This window comes from Emys orbicularis, chromosome 8 (genome assembly GCF_028017835.1).
Source record: "Emys orbicularis isolate rEmyOrb1 chromosome 8, rEmyOrb1.hap1, whole genome shotgun sequence".
Classification (NCBI taxonomy): domain Eukaryota; kingdom Metazoa; phylum Chordata; order Testudines; family Emydidae; genus Emys; species Emys orbicularis.
The window spans coordinates 15,811,411-15,838,577 of NC_088690.1; the positions used below are offsets into that span (position 1 = coordinate 15,811,411).

The window sequence follows — 27,167 nt, forward strand, 5'->3', positions numbered from 1 at the left end:
TGATTTCCATCCTATACAGAGTTTACAGTTTGGTTCAATGGCTCCCAGCACCCCCCACTATACAAATTGTTCCAGCCCCACTGGCAATACTTATGTCTCAGGAGTGCTGGGAAGTTGAATTAATTGTCTGCGAAGTGGTTTGAGATCCTGGAATGAAAGGTACTATATACAGTAAGTGCAAAGTATTAAGGACTGTCTGGGCCACAGTACTATACAAATGATAAATTTTTAATTTCTATAAACAGCAGCAAACCACTAAATTCAGGAAGACTCCATTGACACATGGGCAGCAGGTTTACCACAAAGGACTTTCGTTCTCCATCCTGTCTCACGCAGCCCTTGATGAAGCAACAGTTGTTTATCTGAGTTTCTTCTTCCCTCTACAAATACGAGTGGGGGTGGGGGAAGCACTAGTTGGGGCAGAATTAATTAGGGAGAATGTACAATAGTTGTGTGAGCAAAGTACAGTGACGCATTAGCTGCTGCCTTTCTCTCCGTGTGCCTGAGAATCACAGTTTACTCTGAGCTCATTGTTTATAACTGTGGGTGAAATCCTGAGGTCCCCTCTGTGTTTATGCAGTCGCTGGGAGTTTGTCTCAGTAAGTAAGGAGCAAGTAAACACTGAATAAAGCACTCGGTATTTTGCCCTTTTAATTTTTCAAATAACAGCATGTTTAAAACACAGCGTGAGATGGCACATCCTGTGTACTGTAAATCCACTTCCAGTAACACCTAGGGGGTGCAGTTGAAGTTTCCTGTTACCAGCAGGTGAGATATTGCTGGTACTAGTGACATTCCCCATTACAAATAGAGGGAGTACCGGCTCAAACCACTGATGCCTTACCTACTGGTAAAAAGGGGAAATAAATCTTTTGAACTGTACTCCACTGTACAATCAGAAGGTACATGGGACGTTCATGCAGGCTGAAGAAAATAAACCAGCCCCAATTCTGAGCGAGATTCTTGGTATGTTTCTCAGTAAAAGTCATGGGTGTTCAGCCCCTCACAGGATTAGGCCATTATAAAGGATGATATGAGTCACAGTGTTGACACGGGGGAAGTGTTTATTTTAATGTTGTAACTTTTTGGATTTCTTTTTCCTTCTGAGAGCTAAATTTTCAGGGCACTTTATCCAGCAGCTCAACTCCAGTTCATGCAGGAGTTTCGCCATTCTCTGGGTGTCTATCTGATCTGACGACAGGTCTGAGTAAGGACCTCAGGCTTTGGCCCTACCTGGAGGAACTATAAAGACATTTGGTAGCAGAAGGCCAGCTTCTATGGCATAACTTTCAGGAAGGGATATGGGACAGGATAACCCAACGGGGCTCAGAGCCCGCGTTGACAGACTTGGGCTTACAGGGCTTGCTCTATGGCACTAAAAATAATTATGTAGACGTTGCAGCTCAGTCTGGAGCTTGGGCTCTGAGGCCCATCCTGCCCCCTAGGCTTCAGAGACAGAGCTCCAGACTGAGCCACAACGTCGACGCAGCTGTAGTGCGAGCCCAGGTCTGCCAACCTGGGCTCTGAGTCTTGCAGCTGCGGGCTGCCACTTGCTGTGTAGACGAACCTACGGAGGCCCTGTGTCTCTGTGTTGGCTCTGGGCCCTGGCATCACACCCCAGCTTTCAGGCAACACATCTCCACTGCAGCCAGGCTGACCAGGACTGTTCCCGTCTGGGGCTGCCCCAGAACCCTAGATGGGGAGGGGTCTGTGGAAAAGATGAGATAACCTGGGGTTCTGCTAACTTCTTTGTTCCTCACTCCAGCCACACAGATTTCCCAAGGTGTACAAGACACACACACTGAAGCCCAGCCATTCAGCCTCTACTCCTCCCTTATCCCTAGACCAATGGAGAGGCCTCCGTGAGGTCTAGAAGGGGCATGGTGCTGCTGATAGTCTGCTCTTTGGTTGTGTCTGCATTGCACACACAAAAAGTGTGTTCTTAACTCACTTTAGCTAAACTGCATTAGTTAATTCTGTTTAAATTAGCAGTGAAGATACGGTATCATGGCTTTTAATTTGGGTTAGCAGCTCAAGTACAACCTCAGGCTGCCCTATAGGTTTTAACTTGAGCTGCAAACTCAACTTAAAAGCCATGATACTGTGTTGTTACGGCTATTTTAACCTGAATGAAGAATATACTTTTTTTTTTTTTTCAGTGTAGACGTAGCCTGGGTAAGTTTCTAGGAGTTACAATCTGAGGTAAAAGGTTTAGAGTTAAAAGTACATACCCCAATGTTCTTTTGAGACACTGCCATTGTTCTGCATTTGAATTGAAGTCAGTACAGGTCTGTCGCATCTTACGTGCATTTAACATGCGCGAATTCAGTTTTACACGGTTGGCAAAAACAAAAACAAAAAAAAGAGAAAAATAACAATTTAAATACTGTTCCTGTAGTGCGGGCGATTCCGCCCGCCATTACACTCAATGTAATTTTGACTATACGCGGTTTTTGCTTTACGCGCTGACCGTGGAACGTAACCCCAGCGTAAGATGAGACAGACCTGTATGATAGTAAGTAAGTTTCTTCCTTTTTTTCTGATACTCAAATTCCCTACCTGACTTTCAGGTTTGAATTTTTTGGCTTTTTAGTTAGTTGGAAATGTTAAGAGGAATTAGTCTATGTTTATGATGAACTCCCAGGAATTTAACTGATTATAGTCATGAAATGTGCCGTTTTTAAGATTATACTTTAACTTTGGGACACATTAGTGTCTGTCTAAGGGTTACAATCTGCATAAAGAACAGTGGTTTTGTGACAATGGAAGAGGAGTAAAAATAAGGGGGTGATACAAATTGGTGTGTAGTTCTACTGAGGCCCAATATCCCCAATGAGCTATTGCAATGAGTGGCAGGGGTGGGAGTTCTCTCTTGTGAGTCACTAAGCAGTATTGCTTTAGAACTGGACAAAATAGCATTTCAGCTGAGGACACCACTAGGCTCTTAGAAGCTATTGTGTAACCAGACAACCTTTCAGTCCATTTATCAAAGCACTCGTAGTTCCCATTTCAAGGCAGGCGACACAGTAAATATGATTAAAAAAAAAAAAAAAAGGTTAATCTGTATCCAGACATTTCATTAAATAAAACGATAAAATAAATCAATGCCGTACTGAGGGTGCTTAAGTGCTTAGCAAAAAGCTTCTGAATCCATTAGGAATTTACTATTTTTTTAACTCAGAAAACAATTTAACAGATTAAAACTTTTTTTTTTTTTTTTTGTCAATTGCCATAAGAAGCCTTGGCCTTTGGGAATAAAAAGAAAATAATTATATGCCGTGCTGTACCTGGTGTCTGCCTGCCCACACCCATGCTCAAGATGGATTTAACATTCAGGCAACATTGAAAAGAGGCCAGAGTAGAAGTGTAGGAAACAGGCATAATGGGAAAAGGCAAAAGTCAGTTGGTTGTAATATTTTAAATATCTGACAAGTCTCTCGCGGGCAGGCTCTGTCAGTGCTGTAAAATGCAATAGTCAGGAAGCTAATATTACAGAGTAACAATGAAAAATAAGCAAATACAAATAAAGATTTCAATATATTGCTCTATTAAATAACACTGACTTGTTTTAATTACTGTGTGTAGTTTTTAAATATTGGGTAGATAGCTTCACCCTTGAGAGATGCTGGTCACCAGTATAATGCGGGGCTGTCCATCTCAGGTGATGGAAAATCTCTCCCCAGGAGTGATATTGTGCGGCACCAGGCACCCACGCCTCAGACTCTGCTGGAGAAACTGGAGTTGGCCAATGTAGTCTGAAAAGTCGGCAGAGCATTGCCAGGTCACCAAGGGATACAATAACTTACTATATCCCCAAAGCAGCCTCTGCCAGATGGGTTCCCCCGACTGCAACTGAAAGCTGTCCTTCCCTGGCAGAACTCCCGGCTGGATGGCTGCACAAACACTGCCTGTCACCTCCTACATTTCCCCCTGTTGATACAAGGGAATACCAAGCCTGATATATCTTGCATTGAATCATATAGTTAAATTTAAATTAAATAAAGGGGTTGCTTTACTGCTAAACCCTTTTATTTTTCTGTATTCAAAATGTTCAGCATGAAGATGTTTTTTGAACAATTGTAGTTGAGCTGTTTTTAAAATGTCAACAGCCAGGTTCCTTTTTTTTTTTTTTTTTAAAAAGGGCTTATTAAGACCTTGGTTACATATTTAATGCAGTGAATATTTAGTGTGGTTGCAGCTAAATGAAATGTTCCCAGTGTGGCTGTGGTTGTCCACCATGGAGCTGTGTACTCAGGGATCCTTTTGGTAGCTTCACACCAATTTCCTAATTTTTGAAAGCCTACATTAAACGGCTGGTGCTGCACTCTTCATTCAGGCAAATCTCCTACTGCAGGAGTTATGTCCTCCAGTATTCTCTTGCTCCTCTACATTCAAGAAGTAAAGGATAGAAGCATTCAAGGCAGACAAATTCCACCCTTTTCCCATGTCCAGGCACTCTCTTTTCCAGACTTGAAAAGGTGCCTTTTTTAGCTGTACAGACAATCAGTGGCACTTCTAATTATAGAGTCTCAAACAGTAGGGACAACATTTTCAAACTCAGGTTCCTAAAGTTAGGCACCTAAATCCATATTTGGGCACCAGAGTAGCTGGGTTGGGGTTCTGAAATTCTGAACCTAGATGTTAATGGTAACTAGGGGTTCTTGGCATCTCTGAAAATCAGACCAATCACTTAAGTGTCTAAGTATGGGGTCTGGCCCAGATCCTCGGCTGGTCTCAATCAGATCATGTACACACCAGTTGAAAATCTGGCCCCCAAGTTTGAAAATATTGGCCTAGACTGATTTTCCTCTACATCCCTTCCCCCATTAAAAAATACAGTCTAAGTAAAGGTAGACATACCTTCCATTAGGTAAATCTTATGCTTTGTTAAATGTTAATAATAGTTTAATCATGATCATAAAACTAGTGTTAAAATACCTTTCCTTATTTAGTTTTTAATGAACACTTCGTAGTGGAAATGTTTAATAATTTTGATAAACTTTTCCGGTAATTAACTCGTGTTAGATATAAGGCCAAACTGTACAGCACATCGGTCCATTTCATAATAACTCACCTGAAACATTTGCAGAGCTGAGACAATCAAGAATATTATTACTTAGGCATTAATCATACACCCTGTTTAGGATTATTGCTGGAAGAGCAGTTAATGCTTCATGGAAAACTTAGAAAATTATAAATAGTTCTGCATACATATCATTTATTTTTTGTTTCTGTTCCTGTAAGTGCTGGCGTTCAGGATATTTACAAACAGGAACCTTTAAGAGCTCATCTACTTCTGCCTGACAGTTCTCTCTCTGGGACATTATAATTAGAGGAGAGTCTGAATTGGAACACTAGATCCAAGCCCCAGATGTGGGGAATCTTTAGATTCCAAACTTACTCCTGATCCGAATGTCACGATGTCGGTCTATCCCCAATTCTTACAATTGCCATAGCCACAAGTTTTGCTGTCATAGAGGATTTGGGGAATAACAACAGCATCAGAGGAATAGTCAGAGTTCCTGTTTTCGTACAAATGTCTTTAGGCCAAATCCTTTGGTCCTTACTCTATTTTTACTCTTTCCTAATTCAAGCAAATTCCCATTGACTTCCGTAACCTGAATGGGGCTACTCGTTTATAGTTACTCACAAGCACAAATGGTTGCAGGCTTGGTTCCAGTATCATTGCAATGCAGCTCAGTTGCTGTGGATAGCCATAGAATGGTGTGTGATTTGACACCACAAAAACTGTACAGCTATGTAACAAGCCAACGATTGCCACAGAGCCCATGCTTTGCGGAGAATATAATCAAACAAAAATATCAGCGCTGTACACATTACAGGATTTGCAATGTTGAAAATATACACACCTGTAACAAAGATTGCAGTGAATGTTTTCCCTTTCTTTCGAGTACATGTCTGAGCTGCCGTATGTTAATTGATTTTTTTTTTTTTAAATCTTTTGCATCAGGCTGCAATTTGAACTCCATTACATTTTATTGTAGAAATTATTGATGTGATTAAAAAAAATGTACAAGGTTAGTTTAGTTCTCTTTAACTTGGCCTTGGAGAATTGCCTCTAGGATTGAAAGGTAGTTCAGTTTTTGTGCCCATTTAGCTCTTGGCCTCTCTTTGGCAATTGCAGCGTGGACATCTGTGAACTAGACTGAGTCCACCAAAATTAATATAGGCCATTGAAAAGTCACCAAATCATAATATTCAATAGCTAATAACATGAGCTGGATTCAAACCAGAGACCTAGAGATGAAAGGCTCTGAGTTACCTCTGAATTCTCTCTCTCCCTCTTTTTTTTTTTTTAACTGATCTTCATTCATTCTTTGTCATGGAGGTGTGTTCACTTGGCTACATTTGGCGAGGAGCAGCAAAATAATAGAATGATTACTAAAATAAGATCTTACCCATCAGTATTAAAGCCTTGGGTTGAATGAAGATTAATATTCTCAACCTCTAGTAAGGCATAGACTTGAAAGTTAGCAGACAACACACTAGTCAATGCGTGTAGTTGACTTGTCAAAGATCAAAGACCAGAAGTGTAGATAGCATGTATTACTTGGTGATTGATTACAGTGCTGTTCTTTCTGTCTACTCTCACTAAATATCTTGGATCTTGTTACTTATGTACCTTACCCTAACAACGGCAGCTATTATTCTGTACCACCGTCTGTAAAAGCTGATAGGTGAAAAAATTTCAAACGGGTTTTATGACCTAGCTCCTCATTAACAAGTGTTCATGTCGCCAAATGCTCTGACAGTATATTGAGGGCTCAGTTCTGCTGTCATGTACACTGATGTAAATCAAGAGCAGTTCCACTGAAATTGATGACTTTACACCATTGTAAAACTATTGTGAACGAGAGGAGAATCCGACCCTGATACTGTAACTCTGCCAGCTTGTCACAGAGGCCCCGTTCGGATGGAGTGGTGAAAATGGAAAAGGATACACATACCGCAGTGTACCCTATTAATACAAAGATTTACTTCTCGGGTGGTAGCCAACTTTTCAGATAGAGTCAGGGAAGGAATTCATGTAAGGTTACACCATCAACACATGGAGTCAACTAAAAAGGAAAGTTCTGCTGGAATTCATGCTTCTATGAAACTGCTCTCATCGGTTTTATTTTATCTTGTCTATAATTACTGTAACATTTACATAAAACTGAGGAGGAAACATCTGTGCATGCCTGGTCAATTATGGTTGTTCTGGCAAAACAATACCAGCTAAACTCAATCTATATTGCTTACCTCATGACTTCATTTTATGGATGGGGTATAGGCTCAGATGATTCTATGCTGCAGACGTCTGTGTTCTCCTCCATTTATTGTCTGTACCAAATGGCAGTGTTGAAAATTTACACAAGCTTAATTTGGATTAAAGACAATGACTCCACTGATTCACTTACATTCGTTTCAAGTTAGCTTTTAACTATAATTGGTAAGTAATTTGTTTCTTCCACATATATTTTTGCAATTGAGTTTGGGTTTTTTTTTTAAGCCATGCTTTTTATAAATCTCATGCCAGTGCTGTTTAAGCTGGTCCTTTGGTACCATAGCATAGTTCTACATAGCATCATATATTTTATAGCCTTTTAACATTTTTGTGCATTGCCAGATGTGCTCCTGATGCCTTCTGATCCCAGATAGTTTGACATTGATTTTCCTAGCGCACACCAGGGTTGAAATCAGGTCTGTATCTCATCCAAATGATCTATTCATAACAAAAAGTGCCTTCTGGCAGTTGTACCACAGCTGAATATTGTTAAACTGAATTCATCATTTCAGTTGTTTCTGATTGCTCTATAATGTTTACATATCTTACATATTAGTATAATCTTGTATAGAGAACACACTGAGGTTAAACCTTCCCAGACAGAACTCTTTTTTCTTTTAGCCTCCCTGCTAGAAAATGCAGAACTTCTTTCACCGGAAGAGTAGAAATATAGAATCATAGAAGTGTATGACTAGAGGTCATCTAGTCCAGTCCTGTGCACTCATGGCAGGACTAAGTATTATCTAGACCATCCCTGACAGGTGTTTGTCTAACCTGCTCTTAAAAATATTCAATGACGGAAATTCTCCAACATCCCTAGGCAATTTATTCCAGTGCTTAACCACTGAGACAGGAAGTTTTTCCTCATGTCCAACTTAAACTGTCCTTGCTGTAATTTAAGCCCATTGCTTCATGTCCTATCCTCAGAGGTTAAGGAGAACAATTTTTCTCCCTCCTCCTTGTAACAACTTTTTATGTACCTGAAAATTTGTATCATGTCTCCTCTCAGTCTTCTCTTCTCCAGACTAAACAAGCCCAATTTTTTAAGTCTTCCCTCATAGATCATGTTTTCTAGACCTTTAATCATTTATGTTGCTCTTCTCTGGACTTTCTCCAATTTGTCCACATCTTTCCTGAAATGTGGGGCCTAGAACTGGACAAAATGCTCCAGTTAAGGCCTAATCAGCACGGAGTAGAACAAAAGAATTACTTCTTGTCTTGCTTACAACACTCCCAGAATGGTGATTTTTTTTTTTTTTTTTGTAACAGTGTTACACTGTTGACTCATATTTAGCTTGTGATCCACTAGGACCCCCCCCAGATCCCTTTCTTCAGTACTCCTTCCTAGGCAGTCATTTCCCATTTTGTAGGTGTGCAACTGAGTGTTCCTTCCTAAGCGGAGTACTTTGCATTTATCCTTATTGAATATCATCCTATTTATTTCAGACCATTTCTTCAGTTTGTCCAGATCAAAATCCATGGGATATCTTAAATCTTCCCAAACATTTTTGATAAATGGGTGGGCATGTGCTTTTTGGGAAGACATGGAGAAGGCCGCAGCTTCCTCCATAAAAAAATTCTGCCATCCCAACTAAAACGCCACGTGGCAGAAATTGTTCTCTAAAAGCAGCAGAGAACTTCTGTAAGTAACCATCACAGAGAGAGGGCAATATTCTCTCTGAATATGTTTAATCCACTTAAATGAGTATAGATTTGGGCCGTGCTTCCTCATATTAGAACTCACCATGTGAATAGGTCCAAATTTGTCTCACCCCCCAACTACTTGTGGCAGTAAATATCATGCAGTGGCCTGTGAGCCAGGAACCATATGGGTTTTAATCGTGGCTCTGACAATGATTCTCTCTGTAACTGTGGGCAAGTCATTTAACCTCCCTGTGCATCAGTCTCACTATTTGGTTACTAAAATGAGGTTAATTAATTATATTAACCTACCTCATCAGGGAGGTAAAACTGGCCAAAGGAGGTGATGTTGGTGTTATAAGTAATAAATCAATTAATGTTTGTAAAGTGCCTTAAAGACAAAAAAAACCACTATCTGAATGCTAAGTCTCATTATACCGAGTAACAATTTTGGTTAGATATGAGGCAGAAAATCTGGGTCTCCCTCCTCATACCCATTTCAGCTTTCAAGACCAGAATGGTGACCTCTCCTATTCACATTGGAAATAAAAATCACCTTTTCATAAATCCAAAACGGCAGTTTCTGCCCTGTGAAGGCTACGGATTTTCCCAAGCTTCAGCAAGACAAGTAATGGCACTAGTAATGATCTATCCATGCCAGCACATGGGTGTGTTGAAAGTCAATACACAGGTTAATATGGAAAGGATATGGCATTCGTGCAGGGGGGAAAACGTCTCTATTTGAATATAAAAAACTGTAAATATGGTGGCGCTGCAGTAAATTTTGCACCCTTTCCCCTGTGTAGGCCCATTTACTCCAGTGGGGTTGCATATGACATAAGTCGAGACAGAGTTTAGGCTTTTTTATTATGAAAATACAGATGGCAGCTGCAGGGTGGCTTGGAGGCATCACACATCCTCCAAATCTAATTCAGGGAAGGGAAATGCCAAGCTATTTTGTTTATATTCTACATACAGGTGTGGAAGATGATTCACTCCACTGCTCTTCAAAGGCTTTCTGTGTCTGTGCTGGTGAGAGAAGAATCTCTCAGCTCTCCCTTTCCACTGAGACCACTATCTTCAGTTATGCTCCTTAGCTGCCTACCCTGCCAAAGCTGAAAGTGTATGAAGTTGTTTGAGGTGGGGGAAGCAGCTGGAGGGAGAGAGAAATCTAATGATGCTGGGAACAGGGCAGATAATCCTCTGCATGATAGCACAACTTCCCTTGTCCCAGAGTAATTAAGAGGGAGAGGAAGGAGAAGCTTCGCGCTGCAGAAGAAATAAGAGTCAAGGCCCATTGGCTTTATTCACCAATGCACAGATACGTGACTCTCATTTTGTGCCATGCATGTGTTGAAAGTTTGCTGGAATGCGTACAGATGGTATTTCGGTAGTAAGATGATAGGAAAGTCTCAGTGCAACTAGATATGAGCCAGCACAGAAACATCCTGTCCTGGCAAATTCCTGTGGGTATTTTCCAAAATACGGAGCCTGGCTGCTGACACTCAAAATCCACAGCTTCCCAGCAGTACCAGCTCCAAGGGCAGTTCAGTCTTTTAATCAATCTGCTTCTTCTAGTCACTGCTGGCAGAATATGGGACAGTTTTAGGAATCCTGGAGTAGTAACTTAGGAAATATGGAAAAGAACAATGCAACAAAAACAATGTTCCAACCTTCCTGTAAGTCTGTAAACATCTGATTTTCAGAGGGCCTTGTAACTTAGCATACTTAGTCTGTGCAGCCAGTTTCTTATCCATAATGTGTAGGAGATTATAGCTCAGTGGTCTGAGTCTCTGCCTTAGATTAGCTACCCTTTCTAGAACTGCAGGTTCAGATCAGCCCTTCATCCTTTCAAGATAGGTAAATTGACTACCACAAAGTTTGGTGTGATGAGACTTTAAAAATCCAGGTCCTGTCTGCTCTGCATGGTCCTTCTTCTCTTTAGAGATTCTGTGATGTCTTGGGTTAGAGTAGGGGACTGTGGGTTAGGACTCCAGTGCTTAACTACACTGACAGGAAGTTTTTCCTAATGTCCAACCTAAACCGCCCTTTCTGTAATTTAAGCCCATTGCAGTATTTAAAAAAACAATCCTTTGCAATCTTTTTGATGGACCCATCTGCTTAACGTCCTGCATGACTTGTTGAATTCAGTGGCAGGGCAGCCATTCTTACCCTTTTTTATGAGACTTTGCTGCAGTTAGTTGTGCAAAAATGTCATCCAGCACAAAAGATCTTTAAGAAAAGTATTTCAAAACATTGAGGCTGATAGTGTGGGTACACTTGAGTGAGATTCTCTCACACGCAGTTGTGTTATTCCCCAGAGAAATCAGGGTTGGGGATTGCTGAGAAATATTTGGGAAGCCAATTTCTCTTCTTTGTTTTTCTTACTTAATTTCATGTTACTCTTGAGAATCATCTGTAATTTAAGATGATGGCTTGAGCAGACTATTGTTTGTGCAAAAACCTTTCTGCTGGTATGTTTACTAAACGTATGATACGCACATACCAGTAAGTTTTGTCTAGTGGGCGCTCCTTAAACTTTAGCAAAATCTTCTACTACTAATACTTAAGTTTTGACCCTGCTTCTATTGAAGTCAATGGGAGTTCTGCATTGCATTTACTGGGAGCAGGACTGGGACTTTTATTTATTGTGTGTACGAACTATGAAGTAAAGAAGGGTCATTCCCTATGGACCATGAAGTTCCATGTTGAATCTCAACTGTGAAAATTTACAGGATGTGCATGGTAGGACTGGCCAGTGAGACAGGTGACTAAAATTTAGAGTGGGTTTAATCAGTGATCATTGTCTGATCACCATCTGGCAAAGGGAACATCATCCAATTAAAAAGTTCATTGAAACTAGGATTGTCAAGCGATTAAAAAAATTAATCGTGATTAATTGTGTGATTTAAAAAACGTAATCACGATTAAACAATAATAGAATACCATTTATTTAAATAGTTCGATAGTTTCTACATTTTCAAATATATTGATTTCAATTGCGACAGAATACAAAGTGCACAGTGCTCACTTTATATTTATTTTTGATTATAAATATTTGCACTGTAAAAAACAAAAGTAATAGTATTTTTCAGTCACCTAATGCAAGTTCTATAGTGCAATCTCTTTATAATGAAAGTTGAACTTACAAATGTAGAATTATGTAAAAAAAAATAAATCAATGGAAAACTTTAGAGCTCACAAGTCCACTCAGTCCTACTTCTTGTTCAGCCAATCGCTCAGACAAAAAAGTTTGTTTACATTTGCAGGAGATAATGCTGCCTGCTTCTTGTTTACAAGATCACCTGAAAGTGATAACAGGTGTTTGCATGGCACTGTTGTAGCCGGCATCACAAGATATGTATGTGCCAGATGCACTAAAGATTCATATGTCCCTTCATGCTTCAACCACCATTTCAGAGGACTTCCATGAGTGTTTGCAGAATCAGCTCCAAATTGCTGTCAACTGTTAGCCCTTGAAATACTGTGTCAAACAGAGGGCAACGAGAATAACTAGATTTACTGTTGTCTTTCCAGATAAGTGATGCTCCCATTTTTGTGCCTGGTGTTTGGGGTCCCTATTACTCAGCCATGGTGCCTGGATTCTGGTTGAACGAGGGAGGCCAAAGCGCTACAGGAAAACTGGTGAGTCTGCAAAGGCACAGACAGCTTCTTACTAAAATCTAGGGACAGTTCTTCAGCTGGTGTCCATCAGCACAGCCCCACTGAAATTAGCAGACCTATTCCAATTTACACCAGCCGAGAGGCGGTCTCAAACAATGTAATATCATAATAGCAAATGTGCTGCAAACAGCACTACACGCTTGGCTGCTTGGGAATGGTAACTAAAGCCTGTTAATTTTGATAAGGGTAGACAGAGGCTATTGTGTTTGGCCCTGGCTTGCAGGAGTGGGGGAAGGAAGCCTCAAGAAGCTCCTAGCCCTACCACCCTGCTGCAGGGCAGAAGCCCCGAGTTCCCCCAAACAGTCTAATAGGAAGAGAACGGGGAGAGCATCGAGGGCTTCAAGAGCTGCGCTTTAACTGTAAAAGAGCCACGTGTGGCTCATGAGCCACAGTTTGCCCACCCCTGCTATATTGTCATCTAAATCTCCCCCGTGTGCAAGGAGTGTGACTTGATATACAGATATATAGGTATCAGTTTAATTTGTTAATAGATAAAAGGCTTGATCTTGCAAAGTTCCAAGTTTTCTCAGCTCCTAGTAGGCACTTGCTACCTCAGAGAATTGGGTCCTTAAGGAGGACTTTGGAAACAGATATTTTGGGTAGGGCCTATAGCAAACATTAGCAGTAACCTTTGTTATATTGGGGAACATTTATATTTATCAAGATATTTATCAAATATTTCATATGCTCTTTTTCAGATTATATCTCTGTGTGTTTTGTGTATATATAGGGAGAGGAAGTGTGTATGTAAAATAAACACAATTGTGGATGCTTGGTTGTGTCCATTATAGTTAAGGTTGCAAAGCAGTAGCCATCCTAACATCCTGCTTTTACACACTTCTCACTTTCTGGGGAAAAATTCATATTTGGTGATTATGTTTTTATTAGTTGATCTCTGGATGAAGGAGAATTTTTTTTTGCGAAGTTTGAACAGAATCACTTGAACCCATTGAGAGTTAAGCCAAAGTGAAATAAAGATCCCATTCCCTTTAAAAAGTTATAATAACACTTTTCTATATGAGGCTACCATAAAACCTGCCAAAGTTTGAAATTTGTAAATAGGCCTAGACCTCGTACCACTGGAGACTCTGCTTGTCCTGGTGAAAAAATATGTTTTTTAAAAGGAATTTCTAAGCCTTTGAACTGCGTTTTCAGAATGAATAGGGGAAAAACAGGGAAATATTGTACAGTATTATGTTCTGTTGTATTAACTGAGAAATAAGATGCAATCACATAATTTTGCATATCCACAAGGGGGCAGAGGTAAGTTTACACAACCACCCTTAACTTCGGCATTTCTTGATTTCTAAGCATTTAACTATGCAAACCTTATCATTGCATTAATAGAGATTTTTTGTAAGTAAAATGTGTTCATACACATACACACACAAAGTGCATAACCACATTTTATTTATTTAGATCCCATCAAACATTTTCCGGGCAGACTTGCACAGTTCATAATGACCAGTGTCAGCCCTGAGTTGGCTTGTTTTGATATTAACATTTCAATCAGCAAACCTCAGTCCAGCCCACAGCTTTGTTTCTAACACCATTTACATTTTTATAAACGGCTTTCTTTCGTCTCCTACACAAACTCCAGAGGGAATCAAGATGTATTTAGTTCTTTTCCTGTATACAGATGTGTGTGCATAGTTAAAATACATTGTATTATACTGTTAACACCCAGGCACCCAAACTAATGAATACTAATGAAACTTAAACACCTGTCTTGACTTGCTGCCTGCAGGTCTTGCCAAATCATTCGCCTATATATTCAGTACTCTGGGTAGCCATAGTGTTGCCTCATTACCTTTATGGATGCCTCTGACAAGCACTATGGACTGGCCACAAAAGCTGCTAAATTACCATTTTGAAATTCCACACGATCCTACACAAGGCATTGGTTTGTGTATAACACTAGACACCTTTCCCTGGAGGGTCCAATTCACATGTCAACTCTATGTAGGGTAAGTCTTTTTTAACCTCGAGTTAATTGATTTTCATGGTGAAGAACAAATGTTCGTGTCCTTGAATAAACACTTGTGGAGTATCCACACTAGCCTTACAAATGTGTTGGCTACTTCAAGCTAACGGGCAATCAATTATTTGAGAAGATATAAGCTTATCATTCTGCTCATTTTTGGTATATCACTGTTAAACTTTTTGAGCCAAATCCTGATCCCACGGAAATCAATGGGAGTTTTGCCATTGGCTTCAGTAGGGCCAGGTTTTAGTACTTCATGAGTAAGCTGGAAGCTCTTTTGTCATTGTAGAATGACAGAGTTTCATTGTATTTTACCAGGAAATAATTTTTAAATTTAATTTATTTTAATCTGGTTGTTTTTCTTTTTGTTCTTTTTCAGATAGATCATGTAGTCCGAGGCCACGTTGCCTTCCCAGAGTTACAAGCAAAAGCCGCAGCCAGGTCACCACTCTTATTTCTTTATCAAAACATCGGCCTTACAACAATCATTTTGACACTACACTATACCTTCATCCCTGTACTGCAACATTCCCATTTCAGGACGTGGGGATCAGCCAAGCTGGCTGTAAACTCAGTCCCGAGTCTGAACTGATTGGAAGTATTTGCAAAGGCTTCTGTAATGATAATTCAGGGTTCAAAGCTTTAAAAACCTAAAATATTCACCCTTAGGTTCAAATACTTACCCAAATGGTATGGCTGGCCTTCTGCTTTGCACATCAAAGTCTTCTTTGTATCCAGCCCAATATGTCTCTTGGTAGCACAATATATTCTCCATGCTGCAGACCTGGGTGCCTAGGGCTAGTCATGTCTCATACTTCAGAGGTGATGTTGTCAGGCTCCAGGAATGAGGTTTAGCTTACACTGCACTATTAGGAGAAATCTGCTATATGAAAGAACAGCTAGTGTATGAAAAAAAGACTGGGACGGTAGTGTAGAGAGAAATGCAAACCCAGTATAAAGGTTTCAGAGTAGCAGCCGTGTTAGTCTGTATCCGCAAAAAGAACAGGAGTACTTGTGGCACCTTAGAGACTAACAAATTTATTTGAGCGTAAGCTTTCGTGGGCTACATTTGATGCATCCGAAGAAGTGGGATGTAGCCCACGAAAGCTTATGCTCAAATAAATTTGTTAGTCTCTAAGGTGCCACAAGTACTCCTGTTCTTTTTTCCAGTATAAAGGGATAGTTAAAACCAAGAGATGGATCACCCCAGTACCAGCCACATTTTGCATGAGTGCAGCGTGTCTGCTTCAGGTGTCTGCAATTCTAGACAAACTCGAATACTGCATTGAATGAGAAAACACAGTTTACACAATGCAAAATCCTTGAGTGCTGAGGTAGAGAGAACTTTATTTCTTTATATACTGAATGTAAGGTGATATAACTGTCCTGTGTGATACCATGTAGCATCTTTAATTCTTATTTGAGGCTCATGCAGTTAGTAAAACTGTGCAGGAGAGTGTTGGTAAAGAGGGTCATAATATTTTATATGGTTAATATACCAATGGTATTTCTATAATGCTTTCCAGACACTGCCATTCTAATGATATGTTTTCATAGCTATAAATTTAGTAAACAAGCCACTTATAAATTCACCCTCCTCCCCGTTCCCCCGAAAATGGGTAGCATTAAGGGACTAACTTAAACTGACAGAAGCCAGGAACTTTGCATTTCGGGTTGAAATTCCATCCCTAAGACATCACCTTGTACCTAGCTATTACAGCACATGTGGCCTAAAACTTCACCCACTGTTCTGAGGCGTCGTCACGGAGAACTATATCAGTGGAAACAGCCAATAGAAGGGGGTTTTTAGTGCAGAGTTTTGGTCTGAATTTCCTGTCTTTTCTCAAATTAAGTCAGATTCTTAATATTAACGTACGGTCTTGTTTTGGTTTTGGGGGTTGTTTATGGGGAGGGGATGGGGAGTTATTTGCCTACAGATCTCCTTGAAGTATTTTAGGGGGTCTATTCTGATATACTGGGCCTGATTCTTCACCTTGTGTTGTCATTACACTGTCCAGAGCATGTAAAGTGGGTATAAAATGCCAACACATCAGAATTCTCCACTCACATATCTGGTGGCATTTTAAACCCACTTCACATAGGTGTAAATGACTATACAGGGTGCAAGGCCATGAAGAATCAGGTCTGTTTTGTATGATAATACCATATGGGTATTATTGAGATAGTAAAACTCCATGTATCCAGGCTAGAGTGTGGACTCAAGATGACTTTGTGGTCTAAGCATCAGAGCTGAAATACCTCATCTTCCTAGAATCACAGGTTCTAACCCCGACTGGCTTGGGTCACCGTCATTTTTCCATGGTGGACATTCTAAATTCCATGTAGTTTACATTGTTTGGGTCCCTCTGTGATGAGACCTTGAAAAACAAGACCCTCTCTGCTTGACATCATAGGTCCTCTGGCAGATTTTGTAAGAGCTGTGTTTTGCCCTGGTGTCTTTGGACAGAATTTCCCTGTCTTCCACTAGTGAGCAGTGTGCAGTTTTGACTGGTCTTCCCCCACCTTAGAGATGGCTGCTTTTCAGTAGTGATGTATGTCTGTAAAGTGCTTTGGGATCTTTCAAGCAATGTATAATAATAATATTTGGCAGTTCCTTCCATCTGTGGATCTTAGGCCTAGATTTTCAAAGGTATTTAGGGGCCTAAAAATGCAGGTAGACACTTTTGAAAATCCCACTAGGTGCCTAATTCCCATTGATTTCTGAAATCTGGCCCACATTACAAATATAAACTATTGTTATTATTTGCTTAACTCCTGTATAATTTTTAAATGTTCAAAGAACAGCCATAACTTTTGGCTTTGTAAAGCCCTAGGTCCCAGGACATGATGCCCAATCCAACTGCTGCTGAAGTTAATGGATGTCTTTCCCTTTTCTTAAATAGAAATTGGATTGGCTCAGAAAATTAGTAGCCCAACACTGTCCAGTGGGCTTGGTTGACAAGTAGCACTGGTAAACTCTGCCATTCATTCTAACCAGACATAGAGTTGTAAGGCCTCGATATATAGGAAGAGGAGGGTGTAGATATGTAGTGCTAGGGATAACTGCTTGCCTGAGAAGGCATGGTTAAATGTCAACCTCTGCTACCCAGGGTTTGTGCTCTGGAATAACTTCTCCCCCTGGGAATCCAAGTAACAAGAGGGCCAGATGGAAGCTGGGAAGCAGGATAGGCCTCATGTTTAATGAAGTTGTCCTCTTCCTTTTTCCTTCTCACCCCATAAAAGCCGGGCTTCTACTGGAAATGCAGTGACTGGTTATTAGCAGGTACTGTTTATAATATGATCTTTAGGGAGGCAGAAAATAAGGCCACAATATGAAGAAAAGAATCATTGTAACTTTCAAAATTATCATAATTCAGTTCCAGGAAGGCACAGAAAGCACATTTAAAAGAATGTGAATAATGACGTGAATTAGTTATTTTAATGTCTTCCAAGTGTACTTCATTTTGAATGATATTCTCTGATAGCACACACGTGGAAAGGTATAATTGAAAAAACATGCCGCTGAATGGTTGAATGCAAAGTATAAATATACAGCTGCTAGGAGGTCAGAAGTCAATGTGGTAAAGCATATGCCAAATTCCCTTAGGGATCTCATTAGTGCACGATTGAATATACATGTAGAAGCTAAATGAATATCACTGTTTTGGACCTACAGTAAATGAGACAATGGCTAATCAATTGTAATTAGGGTAGATGCTGTTATTGACCAAGATGCCCGAAATTAAATGCCCTACTCTGATTTCTTAGGAGCCGAGACCAAAAATAAAATTATAAATCTGTTTATGATGGTACAAGAGGTTTTTGGTTTTTTTTTTAGAAGGATTCTAACCATAATTGCAACATATTTTAACTGGAATATCACTAGTGCCATTGCAAGCCTGAACACTGAAGAGTTCATCATTAATCCCACAACCATGGCTGGCCCAGGAAAAAGGCACTTGGATAATGTGGAGATGGGAGCATTATAAGAACTTAGAGAAAACTAAATTTAGGGACCTTAGTCAGCTCCTCCCCTGCAAAGCAGCATCTCACTGTCCCCATTCTCCCCTCACTGCTTTGTTTTAATTATACCGTATGCTTGAATATTGTCTCGAAAACTGAAAACTTTAATACGAGGACTTCTTGATTAACAACAGAAATGACTAACATTTGTAAAGGGATTTTATTTTCATTCCTCTTTGGGAATCTTTTTTTATTTCTTCACTCCCTCTCCGCTTTCATTTCTCTCGGTCTTCGTTGCGCCATTGCTTTCCTCCTCTCTGTGTTGCGGGCAAGCCGCCATAATGCCAGTCAGCTGCAGTTTCAGGACTGACCGGCAGGGGGCATTGCACAAGGAGTGCAGCTGCTACTGCTTCTGAAGGTTATCTGTCTGCCCACCTCCCTGCCCACTGTGGGAACTCAGTCATTCTACTGGCTGATAGTGGAGTTTAATTACCCCCGCTCTCCATTGCCATATGCCTGGCAAGGAAATGATTCTCTCTCTTTTAAGTTTGGCTTTTGGGCCCCTTTGATGGTTTTCTTGTATTTGACATTAGAAGTGCAAATGTTTTATGTTCACTGAATAACCTCCCTCCCCTTTTCTTTCCCAACTTGTTTTTCTTCTAGTGCTCAAAATATATATACATACTTGAACAGTCACCTGGATCTGATTAAGAAATCTTTGCCTGTGGGTTTCCTCACTGTTGATTTACACGTTTGGCCAGATTTCCATGGTAACCGATCTCCCTTAGCAGATCTGACACTGAAGGGCATGGTAAGAAACAGCCTGTCTTTGCAAAAAGGTCAATTCAGAACAGAGGGGTAAAATTAATAAAAAAAAAAATTGGAAGGAGCATTTTATTTTAAACATACTCCTTCCTAGTCGTTCAGACTATCCCACAGGATTTGGGTTTCTTGCTGATTGTTGTTGTTGTTGAAATTAGCAAGTGTTTTTGCAGCACGCCACCGATCAGGATACTTCTAATATCTCTAGTGCCTCATTTACTTGCTGAAAATACTAAGAGGTACGTCTTCCATCCAGTATCTTTACTGGCAGTCATATTTTGGAGAACTGAATAGTGCCACTCATTGTTTTTGTGCACTCACCAGTCTGCTTAATCTTGCATTAACCTTGTGGAATTGGTGAGTCTCAGTCCAAAACTGGAAGGGTGTATCCAGAGACTAAGAAATGATATAAAATATTGCAAGGAATGATTTTCAATCATTTTGCTGAATAGGCGTGTTACACTATTTCAGTTGCTTATTGGTCACATTCATCAGAAGCTGGAAAGCTCCTGTGTAATTATTAGCCACGGGCATGCAAGCGCTGATTTAAAAATAAATACATAAACAAGATACCCTCTGAATTTTTATTCATTTTCCAAAACTGAGCTGAATCTGATCTTGATTTGAGGTTATGAAATGTTTCTTCTGGAAGGGCTGAAATACTGTGAGAAGAGCAGTTTTCACAGTATTTCAATCTAGAACCTGAAGCAGCAGAATTAGGAAGCTCATGAAAGAACCTCTCCTGGTGAGATTTTCGGCACATGTTGACTCATGAGGTTCACATAAACATCCACACATTTGGATGCTTCTGCTAGCTGAACCAGATGGAGGCAGACTAGCTGGATCACGTTGGATGTTATTGTACAAGACCGTGACTGAACAGGGGAATAGGGTATAATCCATGTGACTTTAAGGTGTGATATCTCTTGAATCATAATGATGTATAGTTCTGATTTGTGTCCCAGGTAGTTTGTGTAATAACGCACCTTGAAATGGTTCCTGGTCCCTGAGAGCAGGCAAATAACCCCAATAGATCATCTCAGTCATCAGCATCTCCAGCATCCCTGCAACTGAAACTTCAAACATTTTTTGGGGGGGAGAGTTCACCCATAATTACTGCTACTAAAAGTGGGAGGGTTCATACAGTATACTGGGGGGAGAGGTTGGGGAGCATTCAGGTGATAAATGGATAGATCTGTACATTCTTGCACAGCAAGATGAGGCTAATCATTAGAGATAATTTGAGTGTTCTTTTCTAGTGGCTTCAAAACTTTTTTCTTTTTCAACTATTGAACTGAAAAGGATGGCACTTGTTGATCCTGATTAATGACACAGGAATTCCACCTTGAATCATCTGTTCTGAGAAGACAGCAACGTGCTGAAATATATTGTTATCGTAAAAGGATTTACCTATTTAGTTACCCTTCAAAAGCTGTGAAAAACTTTAAGCCACTTCTTTATTGCAAGTAAAGATATATACAAAATAAGTTCCCACCTCAGTACTGGTGCCAGGAACAGTGATATGCACTTCATTTCAATTGGCACTAATACTCACATTGTTTTTCAGAAGTCATACCTCTAAAGGGCATCACTACGAGCTGTAATTATACCAGTAATTTGAGTAAAACTATTAAGGCTAAATTCTGCTCTTAGGTGCACCTGATTATCTTTTGCTGTGGGAGTGACCCAGGAATATTTTGATCCTTAGTAAAGCTGTACTGTTTTCCACAAGAAATATGTTGTACAGGAGGGTCTTTATTCCCCTGATTTGAGTCTCTTATACAAATGCTAGCAACGATAGTGCATCTTTTCTGCCACATTTAGGGACAAAATTAGGATCTCACTTGTTCTGATACAAGTCCAGAGTAACTACACTGACTTCAATAGAAGGAATTTGGATTTATGCCAGAGTAAATGAAATCACAATCTAATCCTTAATTATTAATTGTCTTTCAGTGGAAGGGCACGTGGGAATTTAAAAAAAATTTTTTTTACTGTGTTTCATTTCATAGTACTAGACCAAATATACTCCCAAGGAATATGCAAGTCTCTCAGGAAAACTGTATCGGTGAAAACATAACACGTAAATCCCTTACAAAATGATATTTTGTTCACTGTTTCTTTGCAAGGGCAAAATCAGTTTCTGTGGTTCTTACCCAGATCGGGAGTAATATGTTTAACATAACAGTATGTGTGCAGCTCACAAAGACAGGATTAGAATTTGCATTTAAACGTGTAGCAACAAGAAAGCATGCCTTGTGTTTCACAGAAAATGCTGAAATTCCACCTCTGCTAGATTTGAACATTTTCTTCTTGTGTTCCACGCAGGTTGTTGGACTGACATTGTATCAGGGCCTTGATGAACTCGCTCTTATCTACTTGGCCACAATTCAAGCCATTGCTGTAAGCCATTTTAAAGAGTCTGCTTTTTATAAAACCATGAAGGACTTACTTAAAGGAATTGCACTCTGTGTCAGACTGCAGATTGATCATGCCCTCCTGTAAAATAGATTTCTAATTACAAATGAACTCACCAAATGAGTTCTTAAAGGAACAAGATAAACATCACATGTATGGAGAGGATTGCCCCCTCCCATGGAAAAAACCCTGAAGGACTCTTTGCAGGGAGGAAAATTCCCTAGAAGAGTTTTCCTCAAATTGTTCTGACCAGGCAAGGAATGCTGGGTATGCACCACTATGGAGCCGCCTCCTCTTCTGCCTGAGGTGAAAGATGTGTAAATACAGTCCAAAAGGAGATGGCAAGTCTATAAGGAAGAGAGAAACCTAGGCGAGGTCTACATTATACATTTATATCAGTGTAACTACGTGGCTGAGGGGTGTGAAAAATCCATGCCCCTGAGCAATGCAGTTATACCAACCAAACCCCTGATGTAGACGGTGCTATGTTAACGGGAAGGCTTTCCCCATCGACATAACTACCTGCTCTCCTGTCAGCATAGTAGCGTCTTCGGTGAAGTGCTACAGTGGCGCAGCTGCAGCGTTTTAAGTGCAGTCTTGCCGTTAATCTCTCCCAAACTTAGAGGTACACTTCTGCATGAACCTGCAAGGTGCAGCTCTGTGCGGTTCGGGAGATATGCCTGGGTGTGAGTAGTTGCCATATGCCATATTATCCCCACCAAACCTGCAGGGTCGTGGAGGGAGTGCTTTCCCCAGGCGCACGTCAGAGACTGTGCGACATGGGGCGGTGCTGATGGTGTGGATTGTACGGTGTGGTGCTGCTAGGGTGGGAAAGGAAGCTTGTGTAGGGACAGGGCCCTGAGCCGCTACAAACCTCTCCTTCCTCACCCCTGTAGTGTGAAGTCAGTAATTCTGCAGGCTGACACTCCTGGCATTTCACTCCTCCTGCAGTTTTTCTGTTGCAAGGCATGATGTTGACCCGTGTGGATGATTTATTTCCCCTCTCAACCCCCACCCCGGTTTATGTTAAAGTAGATGGAGAGACCACCATACCTCTACATTAAACAAACAGCCACAGATGTCCGTTAATGTATATATATGGTGCAGGTGTGGGTATGTGGGTGTGATTTTACTGGAATAAATTTAGACTTTAGCCCCACTTTTCCCAAGTGACTTGTTTGATTAAACAGCAACAAAAAAATCTTTGCTAGAGTGGATCAGTCAGCTTGTATTTATAAATATATACTTCCTGTGGTTCACCTATCTATATGCTTGTCTGTCTTTTGTACTGGTGCCTATTACTGTAGTATCTTCACACCTAAACTCTTTACTGATTTCTGCCTATTTCATTACAAAACTATACTGCGTAAGTGTAAGCATACATCCCTGCAGGTACAATGTGCATAAGACAGGGACTGGTACAGTGATGAAATTAATGATCTTTCCAGCTGTCATGAGATAATATGGCCATGTTTTTCTGCCATCCTGGGAGTTAACACTGGCCGTTGTTTTCTAATGGGGACAAGGGTTTATGGATAACTTAGATCAATATGGCATGCAAAATCCCAGTGTCACGCCACACCGTCTGGGATAGCAGCATGGGCAGATGAGGGAAATTTACTGTGAATTACGTATCTGATGTGTTAACACTCCTTCAGCAAATCCTGATCATTTAATCTGAGCCTGAAATTCATTAGTGCTGACTATTGACCCCTTTCAGCTGAACATAATTGTGGTATATTTGGTGCTTTAATACAATACTATGATTTAAATATAAGAATGTGTGTGTTTTCCTGATATTGCCCCGTTAAAGAGGCTGAAAACAAAAACATTTCAGTACCAAATGCGTGCCCTGTTATTTCACGCTAATGAGGTGGACGCATTCTCTGTTGGACATCCTGGGAAAGCCACCTATTATCTGATTGTTTTGTTTCATAAACTGCATTTTAACATTAAGTTCAGTATCATCTTTTTATAATGATTTTTTTGTCTGTGATACAGAATATCAAGATAAGGTATGCACTAAATTTCTCTTCATGGTAAATTAATACACACTTGCTTTTAAAATTCCATTGAAACAGTAGGCAATCATAATAAATGGATTGAGGGAAATTTATGCCTGCCCTTCCTGATTATCTTTATTATATACAAAATTAGTTTTCAAAATTCCCCTCCCCCTAATTTTAGCTTTATGTTTATTATGTAACCTTACAAGGAAAAATTTCCTGTTCCCTAGAGCCGGAGTCCTCTACCACTCATTGACTTCAATCGGAGCAACATCAGACATTAAACCCAACATTAGCAAACGTGGAAACCTTGTCAAAATCCAAGTTATACCCATGGACTGTTAATCTCTAGTTTTCTTTACAATGTGAAATTTTTTTTAAAATAAAATTTGCATTTCAAACCCCTCAATTTGCATATTCTCTAATTTAAGATTAAATTAGTCCTTCCCACCCCTCCCCACCCTTACCTCCCTGAGTGGAATGTCTAGTTTTAATGTAAATGTCGCTGAATACAATTTTCCAGGCAGGTAAACACAAAATAATTTTCACAGCATGTTCTTTTTCAAAGTATTTGGTGTGTGTGTGTCTGTGTGTTGGGGGAATTTGCTAATAAATGTAAATAGCAGCAGCTGTGAAAGAGAACATCTATCCTCTGGCTGCTCATGTGGCAACAGTGAGACTATTGTGAGCTTAATCAGAAATATAATTGTCATCATCAATGCCAGTTCTTAGGAGAGAGACTCTTTTTAGAGTAGTTTTATTTTTCTATCATTTAAAATCTTAACTGTATGATTTGGAAAGTTAGCCCTCTGTGTCAATAGGGAAGTGACCGATTTAATCAGCTGGGCTTGTGGCTGTTAGAGGCTAGGTCTACACTACCCACCTGAATCGGCGGGTAGAAATCGACCTCTCGGGGATCGATTTATCGCGTCCCGTCAGGACGCGACAATCGATCCCCGAATCGACACTCTTACTCCACCAGCGAAGGTGGGAGTAAGAGCCGTCGACGGGAAGCCGCGGAGGTCGATTTTGCCGCCGTCCTCACAGTGGGGTAAGTCGGCTGCGATACGTCGAATTCAGCTACGCTATTCGCGTAGCTGAATTTGCGTATCTTAAATCGACCCCCCCCCTGTAGTGAAGACGTAGCCTTAGTTCATCATAACCACTTTGCCTTTAACCAAACTACATTTCAAGGCAGAGCCAAAGTTGTGCCAGCGTTTCACAGTAAACATCCCAAATCTGGTGTTACTCAACTGGTCTCAGTTTTCAGAAGCAGCCCAAAACTCAAGCTGGCACTTGAGATAACAGCCCCCTGGTTTAAAAGGGAAGGTGCTGAAGACCAAACAGTTTAAGTGATGGTTCTTTGACTTGCTTTCCCCTTAGTCTGACAGATCCCAACTTTATTGACCTTCAGGCTCGTCTGTGCTGCAAGGCTTTGTCAGAGGCAGGAGGGCTAAGCAAATGGGAGGGAATGGTGGCAATGTCTTAGCTCTGGCGGGCTGCATCTGGCACAGTTTGTGTCTCCTGGGCGCCCTTGCTGCTACTTAATTGCTTTCTCCTGTCACTTGCTCTGTTGGTCACAAACAGCCACTCCTCAGTGTCTCCCCTTGATTTCTCCTAAGCCTTCACGGCCTGGTTCTGTGCCAGCTACAGACCACTTTCCTTGCCCTTTAGGTTCCCAGCCCCTACTCTCTCCAGCTGTGCATACAGACAGCTATCAGGCCCTGCTCCTCCTACAGCCAACTCCCAAGGTGCTGTTTCCAGCCTGCTACCCTCATACATTCCTTTCATTTCTAGTTCCTCATCCCTAATGCTTGCAGTATGAGTTTTCCTGTTCGTGGTCACTGTGGATCATACAATGTACCTTACTGACCTGATGATACACTAAGTCCCTTCTCCTGTAGGCCTAACCCTTGCCTTCACTTAGTGCAGGTTTCTTTCTGAGTAAGTTTTCCATGTTCATCAGGCTTTTTCTGTCTTTCAAGTTGGGAACAAGACATATTTTGGAAACTATGCAGTCTGCCGGGCATCACATCAGCACTCTGTTTCTGTGCGGTGGGCTGAGCAAGAAACCCCTCTTTGTGCAGATGCATGCTGACATTACTGGTAAGTTAGACAAAGGAAACAGGGAAAAAGAGGACAGTAAACTACTTTTATTATTTTAGGTGGCTAAAAACTTTGTGTTTGGAAAAATAAATACGCCCTGTATATGGAACTCTATTTTGCTGGTTGGCCAAAAACTCTGTAATGCAATGTTACTTCCTGAAAGACTGGATTTCCTGAAATTTAAAGACACTAGAATAACACAAAGACATGGTGTAAACAAAGGTCCCTAATCCATGTTATTAGCAAACAGAGAACATAGAGAAACTGTCTGTGATTTCCCACACCTAGACCTTGTTCTCTGAAATCCTTACAGGACAATGCTATAGACTATTGAGAATTATAACATTTCTATACAGGGCCGGCTCCAGGGTTTTGGCCGCCCCAAGCAGCCAAAAAAAAAAAAAAGCCGCGATAGCGATCTGTGGCGGCAATTCGGCGGGAGGTCCTTCGCTCCGAGCGGGAGTGAGGGACCGTCCGCCGAATTGCCGCCGAATAGCTGGACCTGCCGCCCCTCTCTGGAGTGGCCGCCTCAAGCACCTGCTTGCCAAGCTGGTGCCTGGAGCCGGCCCTGTTTCTATAGATTCTTTTAAACCAGCCTATAGAATTGTATAGCAGGGATTTTGTTTACTATAAAATTCTGTAAATTGGTTTACACGTTCTATAGAAATTATTCTTCTGTTAAATCAAATGGACCAGATCCTCAGCTGAGAATCTAGCCATGTAAGTTTTTAGAATAAGTTTTAGATAGAACCTTTTCAATTTCGATAAAGCCCCCTGTTGGTTTCATCCCATTTGAATTCTATAGGGCTTTCCCCTGACCTCAGTTGCTTATGTTGAACATTTTCTTGATTATACAAAGCCCGCATGATCAGAATTCCTTCAATATCTCAAGTTATTAAAATAATTTAGGATCCAATCCTGCAGAGCTTGACTCCTGCACAGAGTGTCATTGACACTGATAAGGTTTCACATTGATGTAAGGACCTGTATATGTGGATATATTTGCGGGAGCAGAGTCCAAGCTTGCAGTCTATTTGTAATCTCCATTTCGTCTTTATAGGTTGGGTGTCTTTGAACATCTGTAAGTCAGTTCAATATGTTTTCTTTAAAAATGTGGAAAATAACGTCATTTAGTTAAGAGACTTCAGAAAATCTGTGAACTGTGTGTGTTTTGGGGGCATATTTCAAATTAAGAACGGTCAATATGTTTTGGATCCAGTATAAAGCTCAGATTTGAGGAATTTGGTGTGCAGAT

General features: G+C 40.6%; 1 protein-coding gene across 1 annotated transcript in view; it reads left to right on the forward strand.

The window, feature by feature from the left end:
• The window catches only part of FGGY (FGGY carbohydrate kinase domain containing), a 183,723-nt gene that overhangs the window by 108,097 nt on the left and 48,459 nt on the right, over positions 1–27,167 (forward strand). Inside the window, exons 8-12 of the mRNA XM_065409589.1 lie at positions 12,467–12,574; positions 14,977–15,038; positions 19,224–19,371; positions 21,711–21,785; positions 25,792–25,912. Coding sequence (XP_065265661.1) covers positions 12,467–12,574; positions 14,977–15,038; positions 19,224–19,371; positions 21,711–21,785; positions 25,792–25,912 — 514 coding nt within the window. The remainder of the gene's footprint in view (positions 1–12,466; positions 12,575–14,976; positions 15,039–19,223; positions 19,372–21,710; positions 21,786–25,791; positions 25,913–27,167) is intronic.